The 13,891-nt window shown below is 56.8% G+C and overlaps 6 protein-coding genes across 6 annotated transcripts; 2 read left to right on the top strand and 4 right to left on the bottom strand.

The window, feature by feature from the left end:
• Positions 1–565: 565 nt before the first annotated feature.
• On the bottom strand, positions 566–4,417 carry BDY17DRAFT_249366 (uncharacterized protein; the record flags this gene model as incomplete). The annotated part of the gene is made up of 1 exon (XM_033730970.1): positions 566–4,417. The coding sequence occupies one exon, from the start codon at positions 4,415–4,417 to the stop codon at positions 566–568; it is 3,852 nt and encodes a 1,283-aa protein (XP_033590956.1).
• Positions 4,418–4,696: 279 nt separating this feature from the next.
• Positions 4,697–6,480, bottom strand: BDY17DRAFT_295549 (P-loop containing nucleoside triphosphate hydrolase protein). The gene is made up of 3 exons (XM_033733312.1): positions 6,153–6,480; positions 5,529–6,086; positions 4,697–5,320 (listed from the first exon to the last, which is right to left on the bottom strand). The coding sequence occupies exons 1-3, from the start codon at positions 6,225–6,227 to the stop codon at positions 4,769–4,771; spliced, it is 1,185 nt and encodes a 394-aa protein (XP_033590957.1). The 5' UTR covers positions 6,228–6,480; the 3' UTR covers positions 4,697–4,768.
• A 136-nt stretch (positions 6,481–6,616) lies between these two features.
• Positions 6,617–8,457, bottom strand: BDY17DRAFT_333550 (uncharacterized protein). The gene has a single exon (XM_033737905.1). The coding sequence runs from the start codon at positions 8,356–8,358 to the stop codon at positions 7,102–7,104; it is 1,257 nt and encodes a 418-aa protein (XP_033590958.1). The 5' UTR covers positions 8,359–8,457; the 3' UTR covers positions 6,617–7,101.
• A 693-nt stretch (positions 8,458–9,150) lies between these two features.
• Positions 9,151–10,416, top strand: BDY17DRAFT_309637 (uncharacterized protein; the record flags this gene model as incomplete). Its single annotated transcript, XM_033735354.1, has 1 exon — positions 9,151–10,416. The coding sequence occupies one exon, from the start codon at positions 9,151–9,153 to the stop codon at positions 10,414–10,416; it is 1,266 nt and encodes a 421-aa protein (XP_033590959.1).
• A 571-nt stretch (positions 10,417–10,987) lies between these two features.
• Positions 10,988–12,892, top strand: BDY17DRAFT_264407 (COPII-coated vesicle protein SurF4/Erv29). The gene is made up of 3 exons (XM_033731882.1): positions 10,988–11,699; positions 11,768–12,261; positions 12,315–12,892. The coding sequence occupies exons 1-3, from the start codon at positions 11,408–11,410 to the stop codon at positions 12,450–12,452; spliced, it is 924 nt and encodes a 307-aa protein (XP_033590960.1). The 5' UTR covers positions 10,988–11,407; the 3' UTR covers positions 12,453–12,892.
• BDY17DRAFT_295554 (uncharacterized protein) lies at positions 12,893–13,705 on the bottom strand. Its single transcript, XM_033733313.1, has one exon. It carries the CDS (start codon positions 13,615–13,617, stop codon positions 13,120–13,122), a length of 498 nt encoding a protein of 165 aa, XP_033590961.1. The 5' UTR covers positions 13,618–13,705; the 3' UTR covers positions 12,893–13,119.
• Between the last annotated feature and the right edge of the window lie 186 nt (positions 13,706–13,891).

Here is a 13,891-nt window from a genome sequence, read left to right on the forward strand (position 1 = left end):
AACAACTTCCAAGGCCAAGGCCGGACACTCAACGCCCCCATCCCAGCGAATGCGCCACCGCAAACGGACGGCGCTCGAACGGCCGCCGCACCGCCCAAGGTCGACTCCTGCGGCAAGCCCGTGGGCAAGAAGAGCACCATCCCCTCTTTGCCGTGTCCCGTAGGTCCGCGGGAAGCCGCTGCGAGAGCGGCAGAGGTGCGTTTAACTGGTCCCTTTGCCTCGCCTCTTATCTTGATCGGGGGAAGCTGAGGGATCTCCTGGCTGATGACTGACGTGAACAACCGCTAGGCACGGACACTGGCGCAACAGGCGCCTACGGGCGGGAAGCTGGACAGACAGCTAAAGATCCAGCAGCGGCAGACGCAGAACCAGACCTTGGCACAGGGCGCTCAAGACAACCTCGCAGCGCGAGAGGTCGATGCCCAAGCTCAAGCGAGGAATTACGATTGATGTTGCATGCCATTTCTCCTTCATAGCGTCTTGTTCAGTTCAATTCGAGCGGCGTTGCTCTTTCAACTCGTATTTCCAAATCCAGAGGCTATCGTTAACATTTCTACGTCTGCCATCACTGCACCTTCTTAATCCCCCTCAAAGCCCTCTTCATCCCCTCCAGCCTCGTCCCCTCCCGCACAATCATCTCCCTCGCCAACCGCCGCAACATCTCCCTCCCCTGCCTCACATGCTCCTCCTGCCACCCCGCCACTTCCCCCGCAACAGTCTGCTGCGTATACCGCAACTCACACCCGAGACTCTCCAGCTCGCGCCTAGCCTTGGCAGCCTTCTGCTCGGCCTCAACGGCAACCTGCTTCTTCGACTCCTCGAATAACCCGCCGATGCCCACGGGATTCCAGCGGGAGCCCGAGCGGCCTAGCGAGCCCATGCTGCGCTCGATGGTGCGCTGCAGCTGCGCCATGTTGCCTATCAGGTAGGCCGGGCGGTCGAGCGCGGTGGAGATGGCGGTGCTGCTGCTTTGGATGGAGTGCAGGGCGTAGTAGAGGGCGGTGAGCGGCGAGGCGTCGGTGGGGGTGAGCGTCTTGCTGTAGCGTTCAAAAGCGGTGGCGTGGGCGGGCGGGAGGAAGAGGAGGGAAGAGAGGCGGGTGGAGGCGAGCGTTTGCGCTTCGGCGACGTCGTTGGCGAGCATGCGCTGCCGGTTTGTGGAGCGCAGTGTGCGTTTCGTCGAGCCGATGACGCCGCGCATTTGGTCGCGCACGAACTCGACGAAGTTCTCGACTTCTTGAGTGTCGCGCACCGGCTCGTAGTCGTCTTTGATATTGTCCACGCGGGCTTCGGCCTTACGCTTGCTGCGCTCCGAGAGGAGAGCGGGATCCATTTCGGGCACGAGGAAGAATTCCCACACGAGTTCGTGGGTGGAGAAGGTCGCGTGAGTGAGGAGGTTTCGGAGGAAGTTGTCCAGGCGGATTTGGACGTCCCGCAGCACAGCTCGAGATGGTTTGGATGGGATGAGGAGGGGCGAAGGGAGGTTGAAGTTTGTTGGTAGCCAGCTCGCGGGACACTCCAGCGCGAGCCATCTGGCCAAATTCTCAAAGTCGGCGACTGACCTTCTACACGTCGTCACGGTAATCATGCCGTTCGTGTTCGGGGCTCCCGACTTGAGAACGAAGCGGATGGTCGCATCTTCCAGGAAGAACGATCGCACGACAGTGGTAGTTCGGCCATCGGTGTCAGGAAGACTGGATAGCAGGACCAAATCGTCAATTCGATTCCGCATTTCATCGTCCTTCGCAAGCTCGACGGCTGACAAACCGCGGAAGTCTTTCAGCGTCATGTCGATCCGCGGATCGCCAAACAGCGTTCGGACAAGATCCACGCGGCCATACTTGCTGCCAACCATGATGGGTGTGAAACGCTTGTCATTCGGAGCGTTGACGTCCACATCACAGTGGCGAAGTAGTTTGTTGGCGAGTTTCCCGTCGTTAATGATGTGCAGCAAAGTATTGCCTTTGGAATCAACGTGATCGTCGAGATGGAGTGGCTGGCCGTCACCTTGCGATCTCGTCGCAAGGGACAGTGCGAGGTCGACCATGCCATGGTACTGCTCGTGGTCGTAGGATCTGCATAGGGCGAAGAGAGGAGTCTGGCCGTTCTTGTCTTTCAGCCGCCACGGCAGCTTCTTGCCAAAGCGTTTGAGTAGGTGCGGTTGAGTGAAGAGGTAGTGCGCCATGCATCGCCCTTTGCTATCTTGCACCGCCAAATACCTTACCAGCTCATCTTTCGACACGTTGTCTTCCAGGTATGTCAGGATCTCCTCGGTGACAGTGGCGTTCCCGGCTTGCACCGCGGCATTGAGCAAAGTAGCCCCATCGCTATTCACATCCTCCAGCACGAAATTCGCACGGAAATGCGCGGGCATGGCGAGCAAGAATCTCAGTGCCGGTGCTTCGCCAGCCTCAACGGCCATCATCAACACAGAATTGCCTTCGGCGTCTTGAGTCTGTGCCAGTCGATCAGACGAGGAGTCACCGGTGGAACGGCCGCTAGTCCGTGAGTCAAAGCTCTGATGTCGCGAGTGTGAGCGAGAGGAGAATGCAGAAGACACGGAATGGCTTCGGGGCAGCGGTCCCATTGACACCCGCTTCTTCGCTCTCGACTCGACTTGTTCTGGCGGCGGTGTCGGAGGTCGCTCGAAGGGAAAGACGTGCTGCAAGGAACCGTTGACTGCCACAAAGTCACCCTCCTGCCTCTCCTGCGGCAGGCGCTCTCGCGACCCGTCTTCTTGTGAGACATCAGGGTCCGTCTGGTCCTCGTCAAAGGGATCGTCTTCCAGCTCCCGAGGAGACTCCGCTAATGTTGCATCGCTCAACGCGCGCAGACCGGGCTCCAATACGTTCTCCAGAGCCTGCAGATCCCCGCTCTTCACAGCTTGCCAGAGCATACGATTGCGCTTGCTATTGCGCCGCAGATTGCCAGAACCGTTCGTCAAATGCGCCAAAACCGCTTCGAGAGTAGCGAGAGCATAGCCCTGCTCGCCACTCTCCACCTCGTCCGTGAAAATAAAGTATCGCATGCTCAGGAGTCGAGAGTGAAGATGTCGTACTCCACTTCGAATCACGACCACAAGCAGCATGGACACGAGAACGTCGGCGTTGATCGTGAGCACCGCAGATGGCTTTTCCTTGTCATCGTCGGTAGAACCCATCGTGCTCGCATCCGTCTCAGTAATCGCCTTTTGCGTCTGAAGCAGAATCTCCAGCATTTCTTGCGGGCTACTCGCCACGCCCATCTTCTTGAAAGTATCAATGCCCTTGCTGAGCCGAGAGGCCAGCTCACGCTTGCCCTGCATGCCGTCCTCAATAGGAATGCCCACCTGGGAGATGTCGATGTCCGACATTTGTCTGATTTTATAATCAAGATCCGCATCGTCGGCCTTTCTGATTGCACAGATCCTCGGGAACAGCGTCTGGTCGTGTACCTGCTCCACGACATATTTTTCAATCATTCGCTCCACCACAGGCCCAGTGAGCTCCGTGTTGGTGCCGAGAAGCGAGAGCTGCTGTTTGTCGACCTTCTGAAAGAGCTCGATGGCCGCACCGAGAGCAGTCTCCAGTGAAGTGCGCATGGACTCCTCTTCCGGTTCGAGTTCGATAAAGGTCGGATGGTGGCCGCTACCTCCGGACAACGACGACTTGATGGATGCGATCGACCCGTCCATAGATGGAGTCGACGCCTGAGAGCTAAAGGAGGAGCGTCTCGTCACACCCTTTGGAATAGGCATATCGTTTGCCGAGACGAATTGTCGAATGATCTTTTCCAACCCGCCCTGCATCTGCCTCGATATGACCGGGAACTGGCTCAGTAGATCCCCAAAGCTTTTGACTTCTTTCCGCGAGCCGGCAGCCCCCTTGGATGAACCAGGACTGGAGGACGATGCTTCGGTCAATAGCTTTTTCCGCTCTCGACTCGGCTCATTGCTGATGATGGCAGCAGCAATGGGCGTGGCCACGAAAGATCCGACCAGCGGCTTCGAAATGTAATACACCAACCATTGCTGCCCATCTGCCGTGTCGGGATAGTAAATGATATCCTGCACCAACTGCGCCTGATTCAGCGTCTTGAAGCCCTTGTTGCTGTACACAAACGCATCTTTCACAATCACCGTCCGTCCGTTGATCGTAGAGTACTGTTTAGCTTTGCTCTTGTTCTCCCGTGCACTCGCGCCATCCTTGTTGGACCCCAGAGGACCGCCTGGCGGCACTCCTCCTGGCACTCGCAGGACATGGCTTGCGAGGAAGTCCTCGGTGGCGGCAAGCTCGGCGTAGCTGGTGTTGCTATCGCGGTCCTTGGCGTTGAGCAGGACGTCGGTGGTGGGGACGAGGAGGACGTGGTGGTTTATCGGCGAGCATTGCGAAGGGAGTGCGCTTCGAAAGAACGCTCGCAGGAATGGGTTGAGTGCCGGCATTCGTGCGGATTGTTGGTCGCTTTCATGCTGAGGTGGGCATTTTAGGCGGCACTTGCGAGCAGGTCGTTCTAGTTCGCGCTATGCAATCAAGTCCGGCGTTATTTGGCAGCGCGATATGGATGAAGACATGCATCCCAGAAGATGACGTGGAACTGATTTCGAGGCGATCGCAAATGTTAACGTCTGGCCCGGACCGAAACGTCTCCACGTGCTAGCGTGAACCCTGGAGTGGACAAGCACGTGAAAGGGACAGGGACGTGAAGTCTTGCAAATCAAATGCGGCAGCACAAAAGGGTGTTCTTCATGTCAACCTGAAATACGTCTCGCTAATGAACGACTTGCTCATTGCATTCATGCTTTTGCCGCTCCGGCTTTGATCAACAGAATATCGCCATCCTCCACCACATATTCCTTCCCCTTTGTCAGCACTTTGCCCTTGGCCTTGACCGTTGCTTCATCGCCCTCCTCCTTCAATACACTGTAATTGTAGACAATGGCTTGGATGAACGTCTTCTCAAAGTCTCCATGAATCACACCGGCCGCCTGAGGCGCCTTGGTTCCAGTCCGTATCGTCCACTGTCTGACCTCGTCGGTGCCGGTGGTGAAGAAGGAGCCGAGCTGGAGCGCCTTGCGCATCGTAGTGACAATCTTGGGCAGGGCAGATTTGGTGCCGAGTTTCTTGCATTCCTCCTCTGCTTCTGCCTCACTGTCGAAACGTGTAAGGCGGTCTTCGAATGAAACAGAGATCGGGATGATAGGATCGCCGGTCGCGTGCTCCTTCACCCACTCGGCGATTTTGGGAAGGTGCTTGTTCTTTTGCCGAATGTAGTCCTTCTCGCTCAGATTCACGAGAAATACCACCGGCTTGGCGGTAAGGAGGAGAAGTGGGTTGATGACTTCGACCTGGGATAAATGCGATCAGCACGTGCCCTCTCCAATTCTATTCATTCGAATGTGGTGATAATGCGACGATCAGACAGGACGGTCTATCATGACACCTCGAGCGTTGTTTAAATGAGGTGTTCGAAGAGCTGGGATTATAGAGATGTGATCTCTGGTTCATCATGGAAAGCAGGGCATTCGCAGCGGGAAGCAAAAGAAATGCACGTACCTCTTTCGGCACCCAGTCGCCTTTCCGCACATCCTTGCCATCCTTCAGCATTTCCAAGATCTTCTCCACAGTCGCTTGCTCCTCCTTGAGCTTCTTCATCTCCAGCGACTGCCCTCCTCTTCTCGTCTGCTTGAGCAGGTTCTCGTGGGCCTTCTCCACGAATTCAATATCCTTGATGCGCAACTCTTCGCTGATGATGTCGAGATCCCGCACGGGATCCACATCGCCTTCTACATGGATAATCTCGGCATCGTCGAAGCACCGCACGACTTGGAACACAGCATCGACCGCTCGAATGTGGGACAAGAAGGCATTGCCGAGACCAGCTCCGGTCGACGCGCCCCGGGTTAGACCAGCGATATCATAGACGGTGAGATTGGCCGGAACTTCTGATTTCGGCTTGTATTGCTGAACGAGCCAGTCGAATCGATCATCGGGCACAATGACTCGAGCCTCTTCCGGGTCAATGGTGGCATATGGGAAATTTGCCGGGTTGCCCAGCGAGCACTTGGTCAAGGCTTGGAAGAAGGTGGACTTTCCGACATTGGCAAGACCGACCTGGAGAGATTGTTAGCTCAGGCCAGCTCCGATGCGCGGAGCACGCACATTGTCTGCTCAACGTACAATCCCACTCTTCAAGTTGTTGCCCGGGCGGCCCAGGGGAATCTTCTCCTGCTTCACTTCCTTCTTGGGAGGCATCCTTTTTGGGCCTTTGGTTCCGTAGCTTCGAGTTGCAGTGCCAAAGCAAGCACACGTCACGGGTCGTGCGTTAGGGACAAGTTGCAGATGAAACGCAGAACCTGCTGCTTTGTGGAGAATGGGTGCGAGTGAATTGAAGCGGCGAGCTGCTGGTCGAGTGAACGACAGCTTGACGGATTGCAATCAGACGAGTATGGCTGATCGTCTTCCTGCAAAGGAGAAATGGTGGTGTCGGGATGGGAGCGGTGAAATGGGAGCTGTAAGAAAAGTTCGCGATCACTGAATTTCGGTGGACGAGGTTGTCGCTAGCGTCCTTGGTGCCTGAAATATCAGGCATCAACGGCTGTTGCCAGTCACGCAACGACACGAGCTCGATTCATACTCTCGTGTACCAACAGCAACTGGCATCACGATGTCGATCAACCTTCATTTGCTTCCAAGGGAATTGATCTCGCTCATTGCCACGTTCACTGACCCATCAAGTATATTAAAACTGAGCTCAACATGCCGCACTCTTCGCGCCGCCTGCTGGGACCCTCTGGTCCTCAAGGCGATGCTGATCTCATCTCAAGAAACCGGCTGGAGCAGTAAATCGCTAGATATCGAGGCCATCTCTGAGCGAGCTGGAAGTGACGCTACCACATGGGCCAAATACTGCGTCGCGGACGAGCGACTCAAACTACTGGCGCAGGACCCCGACAGCTTCGAATCGCAGAAGACGTTCATCGCCTTCCTCCCCGAACTCCTCGTGGTCAAACATTCCTTCGTCGCAGAACGCAACTGGGTGGATGCTCTGCGCTACCGCCTCGACCAGAACCCTAGCCAGATCTTCTGCATCGCAATGACCATCTTGGCCACCGATGATTCCATGCCGTCATTGACGAAAAGCCTGAAGATGGAGGGCCAGTGGAACCTGCGGGCCAACGGCGATCCCTCTGGCTTTCTGTGGAGTTTGTGCATGATTGCACTGACCGTTCGAGTGGGCGTGCGCACTCGACTTGCCGCTTGGCCATTCAACAATGCAGCACGTGTTCCTCACGTCGACATTCCGACGGTCAATCAGATTCCCCTGCGGCCGATTGGCGATCAGTACCGGATTCCCGCGCCTTTCTCTCGAAGAGCCATCGAGCTTCTCGGTCGATCGATAACGTCTTTCAGTGCGTGGGACAGCTGGTACCAGCTTCATACTGTCGCTCTCTTTCACGACACCAAGCAACTGACGGATGGAATGTGGACGGGCTACTACATCCATTTCGGCAACGACCCTCTCGGTCCACTCAATCCTCCTATGGCTGACATCAGATTCGAGGTTGTTGCCGCTCTCGAAGGAGACGGGGCTGTGGACGTGGCTGTGGGACGAGTATGGCGCCTGCAGGCCAACAATTGTGTGGATGGCGTCGATGGGTTTGAGCTTAGCGCTACGGTGCTGTGCAGCAACTACGGGGTGAACATTACAGCGCGCAAGCGCTACGTGCATCAAGGCCATGGTTGGGACTGGGATTGCCGCCTTACCCCCTTTGGCATCGTGGGGTATTGGGGTCTGCGCAATCCCAATCTGAGTACGTTGCGAAGGGAGGGCATTGTGTGGTTGTGGAAGACGTCTTGGACGGACATGAGGGACTAGGAGATGATTTATTATGACGTCTAACGAAGATCCATACGAGGAGGTCAGAATGGGATTACAGATGAGGATCCTGAAGCGAATGTCAAACGAAGGACTACAGCCTTCTCCCACGGCCCGCTGTATATCCCTGCTCGTCAAACGAATTGAGTCGATGCTCTGTTTAGAAGTCGCCACGATTTGGAAGCCCTTGTGCAGACATCGATCTCCGACCTGATCATATGGCTGCGGTGGCGACAAAGTTGCACAACGAACACATCCAACCTTTGCGTTTGAAGAAGACCAGCGCCAAACACCCGCGTTTGTCAAACAGATCTCACCTCGGTTTGGACAGCATCGCGCGGCTGTGTCGGCGCTTGGCGACAAGCCATCGGCCGCGCATCCAGATCCAGGCAAACAGCCTAAATTTCCAAGGCGTGGAGAGATGGGCAAATCGCGGGGGCGCAGAGCTGGATTCCGCTCTTTCCGGGCACGGCGCGCGGATCCATCTCTGTCCCTGCATCGCCACATGGATCGCTTGACTCGTAATCAATACTTTCTTGCATGTCGTATGTCGTGCGCGTGGCGGATGCTTGCAGGAGGTGTATACGGAGGAGCGGGCGTCTAATGACACATGGAGAGTGGTTGGCCTGGGGCACATGAGGGTGTCACATGTAGATGCTGGGATTGGGGGAAATAATGAATAACGACCTTGAAGGCATGGGAATATTAAGTTGGTGAGGTGGAGATGCAACCTTTCGTCTTCGGCACCGTTGTCCCTTGTTTATTAATGTTCGGTGCGGCGGCAGGCGACGTTGCCAATTCGGGACGCTTTAAGGTAACCTCCGACCCTCTCATTTGAAGCGACACGCTCGCTCGCGCCATTCGCCGGTCCTATTCTTTCTTCCGCCACCGTGCACACACCACCGCCTCCTCTTCAAACGTCACATTGCACTCGCCACTACTTTGCAGCTACATCAGGGCTTGAGGAGCAAACGCGCCAGCTCACACCGTGTTGTCAACAAATCAAACACGCTTGGCCCCACGCTGCGGCGAGGTAAACGCGCCTCCTTGCTTCCCTCTGCTCTTGCCGCGCCGCCACGCCCAGACAATTGTGTTGGCGGACGACCTGTCCATCCCTCCCTACCTCCAACCCTCTCCAAAACACCGCCGCCTTATCACGTCCTTGATGGACTGCTGAACAAACGCATCCACTTTTTCTCCCACACCTATCCACCACATTTGGTACCAAGGCAAACCCACACCACCACCACACCCTCCCACGTCACGCCCCCTTCGCAACCACAGTGTTAGCTCCCAGCGATGGAGTCTCCTCACGCCTCAGCCACCAGTTGGCTCGTTTTCGGCGGAGTGGTGGCCTTTGGATGTTGGTACTACTATCCCAGACAGCAGCCCAAACCACAGAAGCCCCAAGAAGAGCCGCAGCAGCATGTCACCGCTGCTAAACGGAAGCAAAAGGAGCAGGACGAGCGGGGCAGGCAGGGCAAACGGCCAGCCGGCGGTGCAACGAGCGAGAGTGACACTCGGCCTGTAGTCAATGGTAGCGGAAGCCCGAAGAAGCGAAAAGCGCCCGTCGAGCCTGCACGCTCCGTCCCGGCGGTGTCGAAGCCGGACGACAAGGCTGAAGAAGACGATTTGAGCACGAGGAAATGGGCCGAAGGCATGATCCAGGCTCAGAAGGGGCATGACATTGGCGCGACCAAGGGGTCGAAGGAAGCAAAAGTCAAGACCGTCAAGCAAAGCACCGCCCAGAGCCACCCTTTGCTCTCGTCTGCATCCTCTCAAGGTGGCGCAGAGGCCGATGACGACCTATCACCCGTGCCCTCCCCCCGAGTCGAAGCTGGGGGTGTGTCGGACATGCTGGAGCCCCAGCCCAAAGGGCCCACTTCTCTGCGCCTCACCGCGCCCGCCAAACCACAGAAAGAACGCGTTGCGAGACAGCCGAAGGAGGAAGTGGTGGAGACGAAGAAGCAGCGTCAGAACCGCAAGAAAGTGGAAGAGCGGCGCTTGCAACGGGAGGCCGAAGAGCAGCAACGCCGGAAGCTGGAGGAGAACCAACGTCGCGCCGCACGAGAGTCTCGTGGCGAGCCGGCTAAGAATGGACTTGCAGCGGCGAAAGCACCGGCAGTCTCGGCGTGGATGTCGTCAACATCTACCAACGACGCTCCATTCGTCAACGGCACGCAGAATGTGCCACTCCTCGACACATTCGACGCCGAATCCATGTCCAGCTCTAATGGAGGTCTGGACCCCAGCACCGGCCCAACCAGCACCACTTCCGCCGCCCGGTACGACCCCGATCTACCGTCGGAAGAGGACCAGATCGCGCAGGCGATGAAGCAAAGCGAGGATGAATCTGGCTGGCAGACGGTCTCCCAGCAGAAGAAGTCGAAAAAGAAGATCGATGCCCCGCTTGCCGAGCCGGTCTTGAGCAACAAGACGAATGTGCCCGCGCCTGCGAAGAAGGCGGCTGCCAATGGCAAACCCACCGGTTTTCAGGCGCTGGAGGTGGAGTACGAGCAGCGGGGTGATGCTGACCCGAACGAGCCGGAGAACTGGGATGCATGATGGCATTCTCAATTCGCTGGTCAATTCTTCGGGCATCACTGTTTTGGCACAGGTTTTTCGCGGCTCTGCCTGTGCCGACGCTTCACGCGGTCGAGCGTGGACTGGCAATGTGGTACTTCATACGCCTCTTGACGCGTTTTCAGCGGTTCAGTCCTTGCATGGGGCGTTTTTGCGGGTATTCCTGGCGCTGGTGCTGCGATCTGCACGCTAGGAGCCTATCTGTCTACAGCGGTATTCACACGCGGTCGAATTGATGCGTTTGGGAGGACATTTATTGGGCCGGGGATCAGGACTGCATTACCGCCCCCGGTGGGCAGCTCTTCGTCTGTCTGTTGAGCAGGATCGTATTGCATGTCTATGAATGAGTAGCAGTAGATGGCTCAATCGGATTCAACAAAGGCATTTCTCCTTCTGTAGCTAATAAGTCTTGGAGGTCTTGATGGCGGAGAGGGATTAAGATGCTTCGCCGAATTAAGCTCCAGCCTCCCTGGGCGGAGGAATCCGCATGCAGGGCAGGTTTGGAAATAGCTGGGCAGCTACTGGTCAGCCACGCACACAAACTCCTTCGCCTGATCTTTGTTATTTTTCCCATTGCAGCTCAAAAGTGCTTCGCTCGAGAGGCTCCATCATTTCTCGTCGTTATTTGCTCACGAAATCCCTTCTCGCGAGTCCCGGAGAGAGCGCGACACCTGCTCGGAAGAGGCCACGTTGATTAAGCTCAGACGCCATCCACCCGCACTGCAGGAGGTCGCTTCGGCCACACCCAGTATTCTACGATCGGCTGTCTACTCACCTCACCTTCTCTTCCCTCCACACCATTCCCATCATCTCTCGACCACTGCTCGCGCCCACCGCGACGTCTCTCCCTACCTTTCAATAGCGCTGCCGAGCAGCAGCTCCCGTCTGTTTATCTGCCACATCTCCCCCACCCATCGAGCCTCCCACTCGAACCCCTGCCAAACCCACCCACAAACCCTCGTCCGACCGCACAATGGCGCAAATCAGAGGCACCGCGGGCTACAATCTCGGCAATAACGCGCCCTCCTTCGGCGGCCCCTCCAACATGGGCCGGCAGGATGCCACCAACGACCCCTCGCCCCTCGACGCCATCCGCGAGCAGACGAGCAAGATCGAGGACTGGCTCGACACCCTCTCCGACCCCGTCAAGCCCTACCTGCCCGCCATCGGCCGCTTCCTCATCGTCGTGACGTTCTTGGAGGATGCGTTGCGGATTATCACGCAGTGGAGCGATCAGCTGGCGTATTTGCATGATTATCGGCATAGTGAGTATACCCCTTGGATGCATGGCAGAGATGGATGGACGACAGTGCTGACGAGACTCCGCGCGCAGTCCCCAACGGCATAACGCATCTCTTCCTCATGATCAACGTAATCGCCATGACCACCTGCTCCCTCCTCGTCATCATCCGCAAGCAAAGCGAGTACGCAGTCATGGGCCTCGCCGGCGTGGTCGTCACGCAGGCCCTCGGCTACGGCCTGATCTTCGACCTCAACTTTTTCCTCCGCAACTTGAGCGTGATGGGCGGACTCCTGATGGTGCTGTCCGACAGCTGGGTGCGCAAGAAGTTCGCCCCCGCCGGCCTGCCGCAGATTGACGAGAAGGATCGCAAGATGTACTTCCAGCTTGCCGGCCGCGTGCTGCTGATCTTCCTGTTTGTTGGCTTTGTCTTTGCGGGCGACTGGAGCTTGCTGCGAGTCATTGTCATCCTGGTGGGCGGCGTGGCGTGCGTGATGGTCGCCGTCGGCTTCAAGGCCAAGTGGAGCGCCATCATCTTGGTGATGATTTTGAGCATCTTCAACATTATCGTGAACAACTTCTGGACGGTAGGTGTGAGATCTTTGATCATGCTAGAGCATATGCTAACGATACGTAACAGCTGCACCAACACCACCCGCACAAGGACTTTGCGAAATACGACTTCTTCCAGATCCTCTCGATCGTCGGTGGCCTGCTCTTACTCGTCAACATGGGTCCGGGACAGGTGAGCTTCGACGAGAAGAAGAAGGTCTACTAGGAGTGGTGTCTCGATGGTGCCGCGGTAGAAAAAGGGGGAAGGTCACGTGAGGAAGAGAGCATGCATTGCGTCATGGCGTTTGTTGTCTCAGGCCGGAAGAAGACTGGGTATCATGTCTGTCACATGTTTGGACGGTTGAGGTATGTAAAAGCTGAAAACAGAGAAGAAGAAGAAATGCCATCGTCGTCACAGTCCGGTCTTCCATTCACCACATGCATCCCTCAGGGGCTACGGCACTGGCCGTCACGGAGCTCGTTCATTCACCTGCCCCCTGGTGAGTGCCTGGTCGTCATTCACATGCAAAGGTCGGTCGTCACTGCCTCTTGTCGTGACACCGTACCTTCCGTGTCCACGACTTCTTCACTCCCGCGCGGGAAGGCTAATTGCCTGCCTACCAGGTATAAAAATTTTCACCACGCTCGCTCCTCCCTTCCTCCTTCCTTTCTCACCAACAAGCACAACCCCCCATCACCCCCCTTGTTCCCTGCAATCCGCTCCTTCTTCGCCCCCTTTGCACTGCCCTCCGCTCCTTCTTCCTTTCACCCCTTTCCTCTGCACCATCCCTCCTTGCCTGTCAACTGCTTCGATTTCCTGCCCGCAGTATCCAAGGACCACTGCCCCGCAGGGATGTTTGTTTCGGCATTGAGCGCCGCGTAGCTGTCACGCCCTACCGGCCCAAATGGATAGGGCTTTGCTGACACCGCCGCGCTGCTGCCCGCCTGGACGAACAAATCTGGACTGGATGCCTGGATGACTTGCTGGATGGCCGGGGACCGTCGCCCGCTGGACATCCCTTCCCTCGCCGAGTTGTCTCTCCCCGCAGGACCTGCGCAACTCGGCCAGCGTTGTGGCCCGCTAAGCTGCGCTTTCGGGAGCCCCCTTCAAATCGCAACCTCTTCGAGGTCCCAGTTGCGTGCAACACCGAGCTGGTCGCCACGGTCCCTCGTCGCTTCATCGTGGTGCGTCTACAGCGCGCTTTGGAGTAATGGGGAGGCTGTGGCGACTGAGTGGAGAGTGGACTCTTTTCGTGCCACATCTCCCTGCTACGCTCGCGTGATAGATTGATCTTGCTGCCTGAATTGGATGGGCTATTCCGTTCGGGTTGCGCAAGGGGGCTTGAGCAAAGGCGGCGTCCAGAGACGTTCGCTGGAGTGACGGCCCACATAGAAGGACGGTGGCATTTGTCGTCTTTCAGTTCCACGTTCCAATTGCTTTCATTCAGTTACGTGCCGGTATATAGAGTCTCTCAATCTAATGTGTCTTTCGCCCTCGCCCCTGCTAGCGCCTGCGCGTCGTGTTTCCCTAACTTCATACTGTTCTAGCACCTTTAGTGTCTACCACTTTCTCGCTTCCGTGCGGTAGGGCCGTCAAAGCTCACGCTTACCCACCCTCGTAAAGCTTCTCCCTTTCTTCCTCGGATAGCCACAGTCCCCTAAGGA

Source organism: Neohortaea acidophila (genome assembly GCF_010093505.1).
Source record: "Neohortaea acidophila strain CBS 113389 unplaced genomic scaffold BDY17scaffold_4, whole genome shotgun sequence".
NCBI classification, from domain to species: domain Eukaryota; kingdom Fungi; phylum Ascomycota; class Dothideomycetes; order Mycosphaerellales; family Teratosphaeriaceae; genus Neohortaea; species Neohortaea acidophila.

Bases quoted from the DNA above. Each gene is read 5' to 3' on its own strand.
- BDY17DRAFT_295549 (XM_033733312.1), bottom strand. From the start codon at position 6,227: ATGCCTCCCAAGAAGGAAGTGAAGCAGGAGAAGATTCCCCTGGGCCGC. The intron at 6,087-6,152 runs GTACGTTGAGCA...CAATCTCTCCAG, and splicing joins ACAACTTGAAGAGTGGGATT to GTCGGTCTTGCCAATGTCGG. The intron at 5,321-5,528 runs GTACGTGCATTT...CATTTATCCCAG, and splicing joins GCGACTGGGTGCCGAAAGAG to GTCGAAGTCATCAACCCACT.
- BDY17DRAFT_333550 (XM_033737905.1), bottom strand. From the start codon at position 8,358: ATGTGGCGATGCAGGGACAGAGATGGATCCGCGCGCCGTGCCCGGAAA.
- BDY17DRAFT_264407 (XM_033731882.1), top strand. From the start codon at position 11,408: ATGGCGCAAATCAGAGGCACCGCGGGCTACAATCTCGGCAATAACGCG. The intron at 11,700-11,767 runs GTGAGTATACCC...CTCCGCGCGCAG, and splicing joins TTTGCATGATTATCGGCATA to TCCCCAACGGCATAACGCAT. The intron at 12,262-12,314 runs GTAGGTGTGAGA...GATACGTAACAG, and splicing joins TCGTGAACAACTTCTGGACG to CTGCACCAACACCACCCGCA.
- BDY17DRAFT_295554 (XM_033733313.1), bottom strand. From the start codon at position 13,617: ATGTGGGCCGTCACTCCAGCGAACGTCTCTGGACGCCGCCTTTGCTCA.